The sequence below is a fragment of the Nelusetta ayraudi genome, unplaced genomic scaffold, assembly GCF_046127955.1.
Source record: "Nelusetta ayraudi isolate G7.1 ecotype Tasmania unplaced genomic scaffold, CSIRO-AGI_Nayr_v1 ptg000006l, whole genome shotgun sequence".
NCBI classification, from domain to species: Eukaryota; Metazoa; Chordata; class Actinopteri; order Tetraodontiformes; family Monacanthidae; genus Nelusetta; species Nelusetta ayraudi.
The window spans coordinates 5848766-5864494 of record NW_027466056.1 but is presented as its reverse complement, the minus strand read 5'-3'; the positions used below and the strand labels follow the sequence as shown (position 1 = coordinate 5864494).

The following is a 15729-nucleotide window of genomic DNA, read 5'->3' as shown; positions in this document are numbered from 1 at the left end:
TAGTTTTTGAAGCCCACGGAAACATGATGCTTACTGTCAGAGACCTCCAATTTCAATGTGTGCACAAAAAAAATTACATTGTGTTTTTTTGCTAATGTTTTGCTGGATGCAAGTACCAGTTGTCAAATTCAGCATGAAATGGTTATTTTGGTCCAAAAATAAAGGAACAATGTGTAAAATTTAGGATTCTAGATTTTACTGACACCCGTTGCTTCCCAGCATGGACAAACCAAATCTCACACAATCTTCATACGAGACTGTGACCAACAAAAATCCTGTCATTGAATTTATATTTGTAGAAACATGGTGGGGAACCATAATTATCATTATTAAAGGGGTAGCTCAGAATTTTGGACAAAGGAGTAGTGTAGCAGAGTTCACTGGTGGTAAACTGTCAGTTGTGTCAGAACAGACCAAATTATACACACTGTACCTTTAGTAGGGTTGCAACAGATTATTATTTTTTTAATCATTTATACTTTTTTTTAAAGTAGGACATGAAAACTAAAAATGAAAAGCATGTTTTGGAATATTCAGTTGTTTTTTTTTTAAAAAAAGAGCGCCGATCTTTAGACTTAGCCACTAATTCCTGGTTAAAACGACATTCTGCTTGTATCACAGTGTAATTATTGTAATATTCTCAACTGTGATTGTGATTGTGAAACAAACAAAAAAAACTTGTGATTGTTGATTAAAAAAACAAAGTGAAAAAAACAGTGCTGCGTGACAATGGAATTATTATTATTATTGTGTGTTAAAGGTTTGCTCTCAAATTTTCTAAGGTACCGATAATTGTCAAGGTTTCTATTATAGAATGCATTAGAATTAAGTGTTATTGGAAAAGTATTTGGTCCGCAAATTTTCTGGTTTTTGGGAGATTTTCTTTTCTTTTCTTTGAGATTTGACTGTATTGTGAAACATTTTCTTAAGAGAACAACAGAAAAAAATAATACTGCATTGTCACCCCGTGCAAAAACAACAAAGCAAAGACACAAACTGAGCACTCATTGAACTCCGTAAAGCACACTGGACAAAGGTACAAATTTCGTTACGTTTTGGTTAAATGCCGAATAAACAGACACTTGAGAAAAACCAGCGGGTTAAAATTTAAAACTTTTATTTGTGAACCAATGAAATTGACTGCTATACATCTGCGCCTTGAACAATACTAATGTTAACATAAGGAGAACAAGAAAGAGAAATCGGTCCCCCCCCCCCAAAAAAAAACACAACGCGGCAAAACGCGACAGCTGGTGCCAGAGCGGACGGCGTCACAGACAACGGCTTCACTGGAGAGGGACGGGGACGTCTGAAGACAAACAGTCCAACTGAAACCCTCCAGCTTGTGTGTGTGTGTGTCGGGGGGGGGGCGTCAACAAGCGTTTTCCCCTTCAGTGAAGCCGCCGGCTGTGCAGAAGGCTGATACTGCTCGCGGAGGCTTCTTTAAAAGCAAGCGCAGGATGTGCTGTGCCCCCCCCACCACCTGCTGCTATATGGCAAACGCAACGTTAACAACGAACACCGAGGTTAAAACACGGAAAGCATCTGTGTCCAGTTCAAAACACGACAGAGGGCTGAAATTTTAAAACTCCACTTGACAAAAAAAAACAAAAAAACAAAACACACCAGCTGTTATTAGCCTTTGCAATTAATACAGCTTCTCTTATTTATTATTTCTTTTATTAAAAAAAACAAAACAAGAGACTTTAAAAAAAAAAGCACCGTAAAACTTTACTATGATCCACGAAAGATGTTAGTGGAGGAGTTAGGATAGAACTCTGGATACGCAACGTAATTAAATCATCAACGTCGTCGCCCTCTCTCCAACCTCTCGGTGCCATTCAGTCCACTTCACCACTCCACACCCCGACTCCAGCCTAAGCACTCTTCCAGGGGAGACTCCCGACGCTTCACAGTAGTGTTTACTCATCCAAATTCTCTTATTCAAACAAGCACGAACCGAAACACATAACCAGGTCAAAACAGGGAAAATTAGAAATGAGCTCTTAAGGCAAGAAACAAAACAAGGTACGACTTCTTGAAACCCAAAACAACAGACGTGAGGAGCAGGGGGGAGCCACTGAGCTCTGACCAGGAGCAACCACAAGAGGGCGTAACAGCATTAAAAAAAAAAAAAAAAAAAATCATAAAAATCCCATTTTTGCCAGAATGACGGAGGCTTGACTGTCAGTCACTGACGCTTCTCTGCGTTTCACTGAGGTAGAAATCAGTCCTGGGACGAGGACTGATGTTTTCCAAAGCTCCCCCCCACCCCCCCCACCCCTTTATCCAGAGGGGGTCAGCCTTTGCTAACACACACACACACCTGGATTCACGTCTACACGTGCACAGGTTGGGCAGACAGATAAAACACGGGAAAACAATCTATGGCGAGCGGAGGAACCAAGCAGTCCTGGACGTCGCCTCTCGGCATTGTAAACACACACTTTCCCTTTGTCACCTCTGCTACATTCAGTCATCAAGCCCCGCCCTCTCCCGAGGACGGCCGTCCCCGATCCAAAGAAAAACGGGGAAATACTGTCATCAGAACCTCCAAATACTGCAGCGTTTGTCCAAATGCGGCACCTCGGCCGCATCAAATTGGGCGCGACGTCCGCTCGGCTCGCAGGAGAAATGCAAAAAAAAAAAAAAAAAAAAAAGGGGGGGGGTGGGTGGGGGATTAGCATAACTAGCTTTGCTATTAGTTTTTGACCTAAGGCTTTACAAAGCAGCGCATTGACTCCTGATTTTGATTAAATAAGGGGAGGGGGGAGGAAAAAAGGGGGAACGGCATCTAAAAAGAAAAAAGGTTGATGAGTAACAGACGACACTGAGCGCCGCAGAGACGACAGACGCGGCGGTGAAGCAGCTTCTCACGGCCGAGTTCTCGCAAAAATAATAACCGTGCTTTAACAAAACAAAACAAAAAAAAAAAAGCAAAGAAATGAAATGAAATGGCTTCGGTTTTGGTTGTTAGTTTGTCTGAGGGACTGCAGCAGGGACCGGACCCCCGTTGGTTTGTTTTCTGCGTGTGATGTACATGGCTGCGACTCCACAATGCGTCGGCGCGAGTGGAGAACGAGGGGGCGGCGCTTTGGCAAGTTTACGACGGGACGGGCGCTCAAAACACGGCGCCATCGAATGTCCACCAGAAAAAGAAAAGAAAAAGAAAGAAAAAAAAGTCGCTCGGGGTAGAGTTCATGATTGGGCAACCCCCCCTCCCCACCCCCCACCCCCCCACCACACCTCAGAGAGAGACGGGTCGCTCTCACATGGACTCGAACTCGTCGACCCGCTGCTTGGTGTTGCCCTGGCGGATCTGCCGCAGCGTTTTGTATTTGTCTCGGCCCGCTTTGACGTTCTCGGCGTGCAGCACGTCGTTCTGCGTCTTCATGCTGTCGTCCCTGGCCTGGGCCAACTCGGAGCTTAGGGTCTGGAGGGGGGGTGGGGGGGGAGTGGAGGTAGACGGCAGTTAAGTGTTAAGTTGGAGCGGACGAGACATTTGAAAGGGTGCAAAATAAAGAAAAATTAAATACATTGTGATGGCATAATGAGGGGGAAAGGAGGGAGAAAAATGTATCGATAAGAAAAGAAAAGAAAGAGGAAGTCACACTCAATCATACGTGAAGATTTTCAATAGCAGCCACTGAGTTTCACAGCTGGCTTGTTTGTGAAACCTCTTTAAACACCAAGAACTAACGTCACTCTGAGCCAGCTGTGATTCAGAGCAGCAGGAGCTGCAGTTCCATTTTCTGTTTTAACCGCGTTTTGCAACCAGGTTTGTTTTTTTGAGCCGTGGTTTGCAGAAATAAAAATCTCAACTCTTCTTTGTTTAAAACGTCCTGCACCAGCAGCCTTTGTGAAAAGCCATAACAAATATTTACTTTTTTTTTTGTTTCATCTGTGCACCAGAGCTGCAGTTGCAATAGTGCAATTCACAAGTCGACTGTGACCTGCAGCTGGATCGTTTGCAACACTTTGCCTCCGAGCGGGTCGGACTCTCACCTGCAGCTGCTGCTTGACCCGCTGGTTCTTCTGGGCCTCGGTGACGCGGGCCTCCTCGCTGCGGAGGTCCAGCTGGCTCACGCCCTCGTTGGAGAGCTCGGCGCTGGCCTCGGCGTGGTTCTCGTCGTGCTCGTCGTCGTGCTCGTTCTCGCCGTGGGCCTCGGGGGGCGCCGTCGCCACCACCGTCATGGCGTTCTTCAGCTCCTCCTTGGCCTTCTCCAGGTCGCCCTGAGCCGAGAGCGCCTGGCCACGCGGGCCCACAGAGGAACAGAGGAAGAGTTTGGCTGAGCGTCTTTGCAAAGCACCTGCGGCGGTTGCAGCGTGACGTGAGGTGCAGGCCCCGCCCATGCAGCTTCAATGCAAAAGCACCAGCAACAGTGGCTGGCTGGACTCCTTTGCTAATGTAATAGGTTACAATCGCGAGCTCCCCTGCTTTCTGGACATTTTCCCTGGACCCAATGGCAAATTATGCACCAATGGTTTAGAGAAAACCCTGCTAATCAATGCCTCTGCACTATTTGACTGTCTTTTGAACGTCTGTTATTATTATTGGTTATCGTACGTGGACGGATTTGAGTGTTTTGGTAACGACGATAGTTTATTTTTTTGTACTGTTTCTTCAGTGCTGCAACACGGTAGTTTCCCAATTTGGGATCAATACAGTGAATCCATCTACTGTATGTACCTATCTTTAGAAAAATGTAATAAGTAATGTAAAAAAAGTAAAAGTAATGTAACCAATTACATCTGATTTCATTTTGATTACTTTTACTTTTCTTTTTAAAAGCAAACTTGCTAAACGTAAAGTCCAGCTTTTCTTTTTGTAAAAATTGGTCAGATGAAATTTAAAATTGTAGTCATGAATAATTCCACAAGCAACCATAATTTCATGTTTTTCCTGTAATGTAACCGATGATAATTATCTTTATTTTGTAATTAACGGAATAGAACAGATGTGCTTTACTGATCCTGAATTGGGAAACGACACTTCTTAAATGGACAAACTGACATGCAACTCGTGGTTCCCCGACACAGAGCAGCGATCACGGCTTTGGGGCGCCCGGGAGGATCTCAGCGGCGCCACCTACCTTGTGCTGCCACTCTGTGGCCTCCTCGTCCTTCTTCTTCTTGGCCTCCTCCAGCAGAGAGATTTTAGCGGTGAACTCCGCCAGCTCCGTCGCCTGCAAACGTCACGCCCGCCGTTACTGAACGCCTTCACTCCGATCTCACCGCGCTTTCGCTGAGACTTGATGGACGTCGGAGGTGCGGCCCCACCAGATGTTCCTGGTTCTTCTGCTGGTCTTCGGCCTGTTTGACCAGCGCCGACATGGCCTCCTTGGCCGTCCGCTTCTCCCCGTCCAGCCTCTGCGCCTCCTCCCTCGCCCTCTTCTTCTCCAGCTCCAGGTCCATGGCCCGGCGGGTCTGGGCCTCCAGTTCTGCAGCGAGGCCATGGAGAGACAGCATGTGGAAGACCAGCAGACAGATGGCCCGGTAATAAAGGAAACGCTGCTACCTCTCTGTGCGCTCAGCGTCTGCTCCTCGATCTGCCTCAGCCGCTCCATGATCTCGTCCTTCTCGCGCTCCATCTTCTCCTTCTCCTTCTCCGCGTGCTCGCGCCTCTTCTTCTCGCTCTCCAGCTGAGCCCTGCGGAGCCACGGGTTGGGAAAAAATAATAACACATTCACCACTTCCACATTTTTGTGCCAAACAGGCACGATGACAAACGCTGACATCTAGTGGATATTAACAGGAACAAATCATTCGGTGCATCGTTAGAAGGTCAAGTGTGTGATATTTGGAGATTTTGAGAGGAACCGCCGACTGTTCAGGGGCCACCGGCCGTCTCGCCTCCTCCCTCTGTATCACTTTGTGTTCACTTTGAGTTATGCAAACCCAGGTGTGACTTTTAAACATCTCGAGCCGGTCGTAACAGCGACACCAAGTGGTTACATTTTAGATTGCAGCGCTCTTTCACTCCCCCTACCGCTGCTACCGCTGAACTACGGTGGCCTGCGTGCACTTGTGTAGCTCGTTCGCCATCTTCTTTGCTGGTTTATTTGAAGAATCAAGCTTACACTCTAAATATGAAACGTGATGGGAGGGAGCTGGATTGTCCACACCAGGCTTCCTTAGAACTATGGCAGCAGTGCAAGATACGAAATACACTTTTATGAATGTTTTTGCGGGCTGTGAACGAAGCCTTTACCAATATAATAATAATCATACATCAAGCCAAACTTCACACACTGGACCTTTCAGACAAAGCATTTGGCTTTGTGACTGCATGAACTCTAACCTGTCTTTCTGCTTCTGCTGCTTCTCGTCCCGGGCCTGGGCCTTCATCTGCTGCACCTCGATGGTGTCGGGTTTTCTCCTCCTCATGTACAGCTCATGGTTTCCCATGCACAGCGCCAGGATGCGCTTGTTGATGCGCAGTCGCGGGGCGTAAAAGACAAAGTCCTGGGAGGGTGAGGGAGACACAAGGAAGGTGTTGGCGGGGCAGTGAGGGGAAGACACACGGCAAGCTCTCGAAAGAGGGCGGATTCGACACCGACCGGCGCTTTCTTGTCGATGGGTTTGATGATGAACTTCCTGTCGTTGAAGGAGATGTTTCTGATCTCGCTCCAGGGGAAGCCGATCTTCGGCGTCAGCCTGAAAAGAGAGAGAGCGGGCGATTGTGTGGTTCAGTTCCATAAATTGCAACATGAATACAACTCCTTCCTTAAATATCACAATGGTGAGGGTCGTCGACTCCACAGCCAACAAGGAGACAATTAATAAAAAGTGAAAAGCGGGAGGTTGGCGTCTCAGGAGGTGGAAACAAACTCTCATTTCCTTCCCATCGCCTGCGCCAGAGGAATTGGAACTGCGGTGGCGATGAGCCAACAGGAAAGGAAACACAATTACGTCGAGGATTTTTTATTTTATTTATTTATTTTTTTTACAAGATGGGGAGGCCGTGTGTGTGTCCGTGGTTCGAGCTCCGCACTGGACAGGAAGGACCGTCCCTCCGACAATAGACAGATCTTCCTTCCCCCACCCCTGCCTCAGTCTCTACACCTAAAAATACCACCTGCTGGAGGAAATGAATTCACAGGGTGGATTTGACCCCAAGCATTTAAACTGAGACGGTGACGCCCGTTCTGTCCGAGTGGCGTAGCCGTAGCTTGTTGCTAAATGTGGCAGCCTGACATTTTGACTTGTAAATAAAATATTCCCGCCTCCGTCCAAACATATTCACACTGAAGTGAACTGGTCACGTGACCCCGTACGTCACATCCGCTAGCGTGTAAATGCGACAAGTGTTTCCGTGACACTTTTGCGATACCCCTCTATATGGATGCGTCTGAAAAACCACCGCATGAGAGCGTCAAAACCGTTCAGCCGTATTTGAGAGGTTTTTCAAACTTCAGGTGTTTCCATGACCATGTTTTTATTGTGATATTTAGGTTTTGTGCAATTCTAGGCGTCATGGAAACGCAGCCAGCGTCCGTGAACGATCGAAAATGCGACTGCACGCGCGTCGGTGCGTCCCTCACTTGTCGTCGTGCTCATAAATGTTGAGGCCGAGGGCGTCCACCCCCAGCCACAGCTGGGTGCCCTTCTTGTTCTTGATCTCAAAGTAGTTGACCCCATACATCTCCAGGTCCTGGGCAATTTTCAGATATTCCATCATGGAGTCCTCCCTGTAGGAAAAGCAACAATTTCCTTTGGCTTTACTTCAGACTGTGCACAGAAACACACAGGCAGACCGTTCCAGCCTAGCAAAGCTCAGGGACATTCACAAACCTGAGCATGTCTTTGTGCTCTTCGTGCCACGTCTGTATGCGGTCCTCCCACTGCTCCTTGGTCAGCTTGTGCTGCTCCAGGACTCTGCGCAACGCAAAGACACGGCAACTTCAACCGCAGCGACGCCGAAAGCGCTTCCCCGAGTTTGCGATGCGCGATGCGCGAACGCGGGCCAGCGTGTTTGCGCACCTCTGAGGCAGCAGCCGGTCGTTGGTGAGGTAGCCCGGCTTGTGGACGTCTTTGCCGTATTCGCCGTACTTGGCGTGGACGGCGTAGGAGGCCACCAAGACGGCCGTCTCTGGCGGACAGTAGTTCTCGTCGTTCAGGATGGCCTCCTTCACCTGGGGAAACACAATGCAGAGTTTTCCATTTCTCAGAGTTGTCGGACAGCGCCGCACGTCAGTGCAGCTGTGGTCTTCTTCTTTTGTCAAACACTCAAAGTAGGGCTGTCCCGACACTATATTTTCACTTCCGATACGATACCGATATTTCAACCTTGAATATCGGCCGATACCGATATCAATCCGATATCAGCATGCTACAAATGAAACATACTTTCATTATTTATTCTGTAGTGTGGAGTGTTAAAAAAAAGGCAGAATACATACCACTTATTATTAACAATTATTTTAAAAAAAAAACTGCGGAATAGAAGAAATAAATCAGGATGCCGTGAACAATGACCCAAATAACTTATAGTGCAAACAATTCAAAACAAATTAAGTTTACTGCTCGTATATTCTGAAAGCAACTGAGAGCAGGAACAAAAAAACAACAAAATAATATTGTCAGTTAACTAAACTCGTGATGACCCGGACTCCTCCATCTCCACTTTCTGCAGTCCGAGCATGATGTGGAGATTCTTTTTTCGCCGGAGTAGAATGGACTGCTTCCTATCGGAGTGTTAATATCGGAGACTTAAGAAGACGTGCGATATAATCCGATATTCCTTTTTTGGCTGATATCGGACCAATATCCGATATCAATATCGGATCGGGACAGCCCTAACTCAAAGTAACAGAAGGTTGGCCAAAAGCTCAGTTTTGGTTGGTTTTGTGTCAACAATCTGCACCAGTTCTGAAACGTGCGCGGCGTCTTCACGGTTTGCTACCTGCAGGAAGAAGAGCCTCTGGGTCACTTCCTGGATGAGCTCCTCGGACACGTCCTCCGGGAAGAACTTGGCTCTGAACTTAAACTGCAGCGGGTTCTCCTTCTTCACATCCTGCTGGGTCACCTGGAGGGCAGAAACAACACAGTCACACCCCCTCCTTAATGTCACAGTGAAGGAATATAGAGCAAGTGCCAAACAGAAAACAAAGAAAAAGAAAGACTGTGGTGCTGGACACGGCCGTGTCAGGAGTCTCACTCCCTGGCAACAACGCTATGTTGCTATGAAGCTCTTTCGCCAGCAGGTGCCAGCACAACAAATGCAGTGATGGCAATAAAAAAAAAAAAAGAAACAAAAATGAATTAATTTCTGAGAAACCTTCTTGTTGAGTTTGAGCCAAGTGATGTAGCCTTTACTGTCCACGTACTGCAGGCCAAAGAACCAGACCTCTCGCAGGCCCACAGTCTTCACCACCTGAGAACAGCAGCAACATCACAAGTGACAGCAATAGTTTTAATTCGGTTGCTTTACATTATCATCATCATTTTGATTTTCAAAAAACTAAAATATTCTTAAAAGAGGCAGATAGCAATCGGTCACTGTAGGCCACCTGGTCAAACAGCTGTTTTCCTGTGGTGTTATTCTGAATGGCAAACTCCAGCTCAGCATCCATGGTGGTCACACGAACATTTATCTAGGGGCAGAAGAAAACAATTGCAACGTTATTGCATTTGCTGCATTAACCGAGCAAACGAGCCATGGTGCACTGCACGTTTCACATTGTGTGAAAACTTTGCTGGCCGGAAGCTGCAAATGTTACCCATAAACACGTCTGTGTAAGTGTATAACTGCTGTGAAATGAAAGTCATTCGGTTTCCCTCCTGGGCGACAGTTTTGTGTTACTTGGTCAAAACACGAGCAGCAACCAGAAGATGTTCTTCTCCTGCCGTTTGCAGGTTTACAAACAGCAGACCTGCATTTTCCATACAAGGGAATATGCATGGAGGAAATGATAACACTTGATGTATTATGAACTGCATTTGTTCGGGTTTTTTTTTTTTTTTTTTTTTTTAGAAAAATGTTTATTCGTCAAACATTTCTTAAGTGAAGTTTTCCTCTTGTAGGAGGAAATGGCGTCGTTTTTGGAGAACGGCTTCGTCTCAGCATTGTTTTTTTTAAAGGGGAAAACTCAAGACATGGTCAAATCCAACTGGTCTGGTAGGACAGAGGACAACCTGCTGCTTGGAATTCCTTCAAACTTGTATGTTGCCTGGATGACGACTTTTGAAGTCTTCAATTCTGTTGCAAACGAGTTTCAACAAACACAGCTTCGATCAGCTTCAGTCACTTCAGAACCCCCCCCAAAAACCCAATTTGCAGAGCAGACCTCCTCTCGCAACACATCATTGCAAAAAAGTTACATAATTTCCACTCCACACTGCAGCACAACCCGGGAACAAGACTGCAGTGTTCAGGAAATTTTATTCTTTACTTCACTTTAAAAGGAAAAAAAAGGAAAAGTGCACTGTGTCCCACAGGCTTCATTTGGAGAGTGAGGTCTGCGTCTCGTAGATGTGTGGCTATGTGTCGCTTGTTGTAATAGCTTATTGCCACACAGCACTGAGGCATCTACTGAATGCGGAGGCAGAGTGTATTGTTACATGATGGGACATGAGCGACAGCTTACAATGAAGCCCACCTTGTAACTGCATGTTTTGGCCTTGACAAGGGCACAAAAGACAAAAAGCGGATTATAGACTTTTTCAAAGAGAAAAAAACCCAAACAAAAAAAGGACCATCAGATGTTGGATGAAATGTATCTATCATAACTGGAGGAAGTCACTCTGTAATTCCAAAAACTGGTCACATTAGCCAGAAAATTCTTCCATCTTAACTGCCAACTCATCAGTTTTGCTCAAGGAAAAACATCATCAGTTTGTCTAACTTTTTTAAGGGAATATCCGACCTAAAAGCGGAGCAGATTTCAATACATCCAACTAGGACTTCTGACATCGATCAATCTTTAAAATGTTTGGAGGGGCTTAAAGAGAAAATAAAAAAATCCACAGGTTTTGTTCATTTCCTGTCATGCACGCAGGAAGCAGATGAGCTTCTTTACTCAACGGACCTTCCAGGCTGACACAGACCAAAAGCCACAATGGCAAAGCATGTAGTTCAAAGTTCACTGATGGATGAGTTTGGTCCTCACTGCCTTGGCCTAGCTAGCTGTGATACGCCTTTGTTGTTGAGGTCCACGAGACATCAGCCGCGAGGGGCCTTCAAGGCGGAGAACTTCCGCCCCCCAGTCCATTGCAGTCTGCATTCAGGTCCACCACAGTGAGGAGGAGGAGTCCTGTGTGAGCAGACGGTCAGCTAATCCCGTCTCCCCTGCGGAGAGGCTGGGGAAGAAGAGGAGGGCCGGCATACCGAAGCTCTGACACAGCTGATCACAGAGAAGCACCACTGGTGGGCCACCGAGCGTTTGCAAGCCCGTTCTTATCCAGGGGCGCTCCTAAACCTCACGCTGCAAGCGGACAGCGCTCGCCTGCACCGTGCACGCTGGGGCACAGAGGAAGGAGTTTTCAGAGGAGGGCCAGACGTCGACCCAGCTCACCACTTGTGGGGGCCGGCTCAGACGTGCTGCGCCAAAGCCGACAATGTGTTGACATGTTCGCAATTCAACTTCCGAGTTTGGTTGGTGACGCTGGTATCCCAGGAATTCAATGGGGCGGGCATCCAACCCCAGCCGCCTCACAGCAAGAAGGTCGTGAGTTCAATTCGGGGCCTTCTCTGCGTGGAGTTTGCATGTTCTGCTGGGTTCTCTCCAGGCTCTCCGGCTTCCTCCCACACTCCAAAAACATGCATGTGAGGTGGATTGGGAACTCTAAATTGTCCCTCGGTGTGTGTGAGTGTGAATGGTTGTTTGTCTCTATGTGGCCCTGCGATGACCTGGCCAGTTGTCCAGGGTGTCACCCTGCCTTCACTCTATGACAGCTGGGATAGGCTCCAGCAGACCCCCGTGACCCTGAGCTCAGGAAGAAGCAGGTATGGAAGATGGATGGATGGATGGATGGATGGATGGCATCCCTCCCACAAATCACGAGCAAAAGACAGTCTTTCGTAAAAATAAAAGCAATAGTTCTAAAATTTTGACAAAGTACAATTTGCAGGCGTTTCAATTGAATGTGGTGTGAAGCGCATCGGCTGTAATTCTCGTCAAATCTCGTCCCACCTGACCCCACTTTGAGGAGGACGGAGGTAAAACATTCCTTGTATAAATCTGCATTCCCATGTTGTTTGCTGTCCAGAATGGTCGTTATATTTTTGCCTTTGATTACTTGTAAATAAAATATTCCATCTCGTCCTCCGTCCAATCATAACGCGCCATTCTCACTTGGAGTGAACTGGTCACGTAACCCCGTGCGCCGACGTGTAAATGCGACAAAAAGTGTTCCCATGACATTTTTGCGATATTCCTCTCTATGGATGCATCTGGAAAAGCACCTCATGTGAGCGTCAAAACCTTTTAGCCATATCCGAGAGGTCTTTTTCCAAGTTCGGGTGTTTCCATGAACAGGTTTTTAATCGCGATATTTAGGTTTTGCGCAATTCCATGGGTCATGGAAACGCAGCTACAAGATGACGGGGGAACGTGAGATGCGATGTTGCTTGAGCCTGAAACAGGCTCAACAAGCAGCCAAAAAAAAAAACGAGGCAAACCCCTGGAAAGGGTTCACTTGCATTCTTCTACGTGTTCTTCCTTTGCGTTTGAGCTGCGAGTCCAAATCCCTCTTCTCCATTCCAGCTTCGGAGGCGCGACCTCACTCAGACAGGCACCTTGTTAACTGTGCAGCTGTTTAGTTACTGTAAGCTGTTAAGAGGAGCTTTGTGGAGGGTGAGGCCTCAGACACACGCACACGCACACGCAGCAACACACACTACAATCGGCAGGAGCTGCTAATCGGGCCCCGCCGGGCTCTGAGCAGCTGTCTGTCCCCCTGATTAACCCTCCCATAGGGTAAGGAACTCTGGGGCGGCTGGGGAAAAAAATATGAACAAGCGACGAAGGGAGGGAGACACATCCGAGTACAAACGGCAACGACGTTAGGAACACGAGGTAAATGTGAAGGAAGGCGTCCACTGCCAAGGAGGAGGAAAATACAACTGGCGCTCGTCCGGACCGGATATTAAGTTTCCAGGGATTTGCGAGAGATAATAATATAGAGGAAAGAGAGGCCCGCACCTAAAACACTTGGCTTTGGGGTGAGCTTTTGTTTTGTCAATGGAGTGAGGGGTCAGATAAGACAAGCAAATGTGGTTTCACAGGTTAATCTCCCACCTTTCCACCACGGCTACCGTGAAGCCTTAAAAAACAAAAGCACAGCAAACAAACTTCAAACAGAAATATGTTTTTTTTTTTTTTATATCATTCATATGATTTGAATTCCCAGCCCTTTAATGAAAATCCCTTCTGCTTTACTCCCGTTAACCAGAAAGACAGGATGTTGACACAGCTAGGCCCCCTCTCCAGCAAACAGGAAAGCAGCCACGGGCTAGGAAGCATGTCAGGGTCCTTCCTGTCGGGTGCCATCACCTCGCAGCCCGAGGCTGGAGGACTCGCTCCACAGAGATGGCGTGAGTATGACGCCCAAGGCTGGGAAACAACGCTTATAACAGACTTTGAATTGGACCTTGATTCGCTTCAGACCCAAGAAAGTTTCCACTGTGTCAATATTAAATATTCCACACCACTTTATCGAAGCTCATAGTCAATAATCACACTTTAGCTTTAAGAGCATCCATCCAGCCTTTATCTAGCGCTGCTTATCCTGCACCAAGGGTCACCGGGGGACTGGAGCCAGCTGTCATTGACTGTTTTTGCGCCAAATGGCATGAGCCCAGTTGCTACACACACTTGCACCAACACTTCTTGGCTGAACAATTTAACACTGTAAAGTGAATGTTTCCATGGTTTTTCTTCCTCTGATTGGAGTGCATTGCACTAGAGATGTTAAACTAATGCAAGAGGGCCATTTTTCCCTAAAAGTTTAGCTCTGGTATTCATGAATATACAATAGTTTGCAACATAGTTTTATACTATGAAAATATCTGTATTTTTAAAATGTGACAAACAGAAAAACAGTGTCCAAAAAGCAGCGTAAGAGCAGTAAAGGGCATGGAGTGGCTGCATCAAATTGGTTTCGTTTCACCCATTATTTGCATCCCAGAACTCTGGCATTCTCTCAACCCACTCGGCAACAATGGCAGCAGTGTTGCAGTTGCGAGGCCTGTGGGCCGAGCCCTTTACTATGCCCTCAGGGTGTTGTGCATTTGGAAAATAACAAGTCCGAGGAGTGCTGTGGGGAAGAAAGCATCACTTCTTACAACAGAGAGTGCAGCAGGCAACAACTGAGGGGTATATGTCAAGTTTCTCATTCAAAACACATTTCCTGAAACACATGAACGTCAGCAGAATTGGCTGGTTGAGTTGCATAAAAACAACTCAACCAGCAGGAAAGTGGCGTTACTGAAGTGATATTTCTCAGCTTACATGCGTCAGAGCTGCCTTTCAGTACACTACCCTTGAACTCAGTGCGATGAAAGCTGCTGACATTCACATGCAAACTTTTAAAGACATCCTTTTAGGTTCTTACCGGTTTTGGCATCTTGGCTTCTCCTCCTGACAACCGAGAGCTGAGAGGATAAATCCGTCACACAGGACGACAGCAGCACCCTGCGCGGCAAGACCTGAAAGTAAAACAGAGAATTTTTCTGTCAGTCTTTTGAGTCTCTCAACTCAATCTCCCCAGCATGTCAGTCAAGTGTTGTCTGAGAGAGGTGATTTGAGGGCAAGTGGACTTTGCTCTTGGTTATTAAAAGATGTTTTGCCAAAACATCTTCAAAATTAAAAAAAAAAAAAGAAAAAAAAAGGCAGAACCCCACAATGTTTTAGTGTTGAATTCATTTTTCAGGCCAGAACAAAAGAAACAAGAGTTATAGACTAAAAGATAAAACCTTTGATTTATTTATCCACTTACTCAAATCCAGTGACCAAGAGTCCAAAACACGTCCTGCAGAAATATCTATATACAACTTCATGTCTAGGAACGTTTCTCCACAAAAACGTATGCTGGGTGACGACAAAACTGACCGCGCGTCAAGGCGCATCTCAACTAACCACACCTGGATGGACATTGCCGCGAACGTGCAACCACTTAAACCGAGATGCACATGGTCGGGCCACGTCGCGCGTCTCAGAAGTACCCTCTCCAAATGTACGCGTTGTGTATACAGTCGAGAAACAGCATCAGATCGCCCCGATGTTCCCCTTATTCAGAAAAAAGGTAGATTTTTTTTTTTTTTTTTTTAAGTCTAAAAATAAAAGTGGCATCACACCTGTATATGAAAAGATGGAGCAAAGCGGTGGCTCGTCCTAAGAGAAAGAAAAACGTCACAAATTGAGGGTGGCGTAGCAGAGGACGAGTCTTAGAACAGCGGTTAAAATCCTCGAGGATAGTCTCCCTTGTAACCTGTGGCTACGCGGTCGTCATTGGTTTTCGTTCTATCGTTGGTCAAACACAAGTTGACCAAATGATGGACGACCGTTACACTTCTGCTATGTTGTTAGCCAACGCGGCGTGACGTAACAGCGAAGACACGTTTTGTTTTTGGTTGTGTTTTCACCCCCCCACGCTACTAAACGAGGGATGAGAAATTAAACGGCGTGTTCTGTTGAAGCGGTCACCACGACATATTTAGAATGTGACACGTTCAAAAGGCTGACAATTCCAGACGTGAGGGCCACCCAACGAGCTAACAGTGCCACT

The 15729-nt window shown here is 46.7% G+C and overlaps 1 protein-coding gene across 1 annotated transcript; it reads right to left on the bottom strand.

The window, feature by feature from the left end:
• Positions 1–3232: 3232 nt before the first annotated feature.
• Positions 3233–14681, bottom strand: LOC142882773 (radixin-like). Its single transcript, XM_076017451.1, has 14 exons — positions 14557–14681; positions 9513–9596; positions 9281–9376; positions 8906–9028; positions 7984–8135; positions 7795–7878; positions 7545–7691; positions 6561–6657; positions 6302–6465; positions 5519–5649; positions 5281–5441; positions 5094–5186; positions 4006–4248; positions 3233–3433 (listed from the first exon to the last, which is right to left on the bottom strand). Exons 1-14 carry the CDS (start codon positions 14566–14568, stop codon positions 3269–3271), a joined length of 1752 nt encoding a protein of 583 aa, XP_075873566.1. The 5' UTR covers positions 14569–14681; the 3' UTR covers positions 3233–3268.
• Between the last annotated feature and the right edge of the window lie 1048 nt (positions 14682–15729).

Coding starts and splice junctions, on each gene's coding strand:
- LOC142882773 (XM_076017451.1), bottom strand. Junction 7,879..7,983: donor GACCGGCTGCTGCCTCAGAG/GTGCGCAAACAC, acceptor TGCGTTGCGCAG/AGTCCTGGAGCAGCACAAGC. Junction 5,650..6,301: donor CAGCAGAAGCAGAAAGACAG/GTTAGAGTTCAT, acceptor GTGGCTCCGCAG/GGCTCAGCTGGAGAGCGAGA.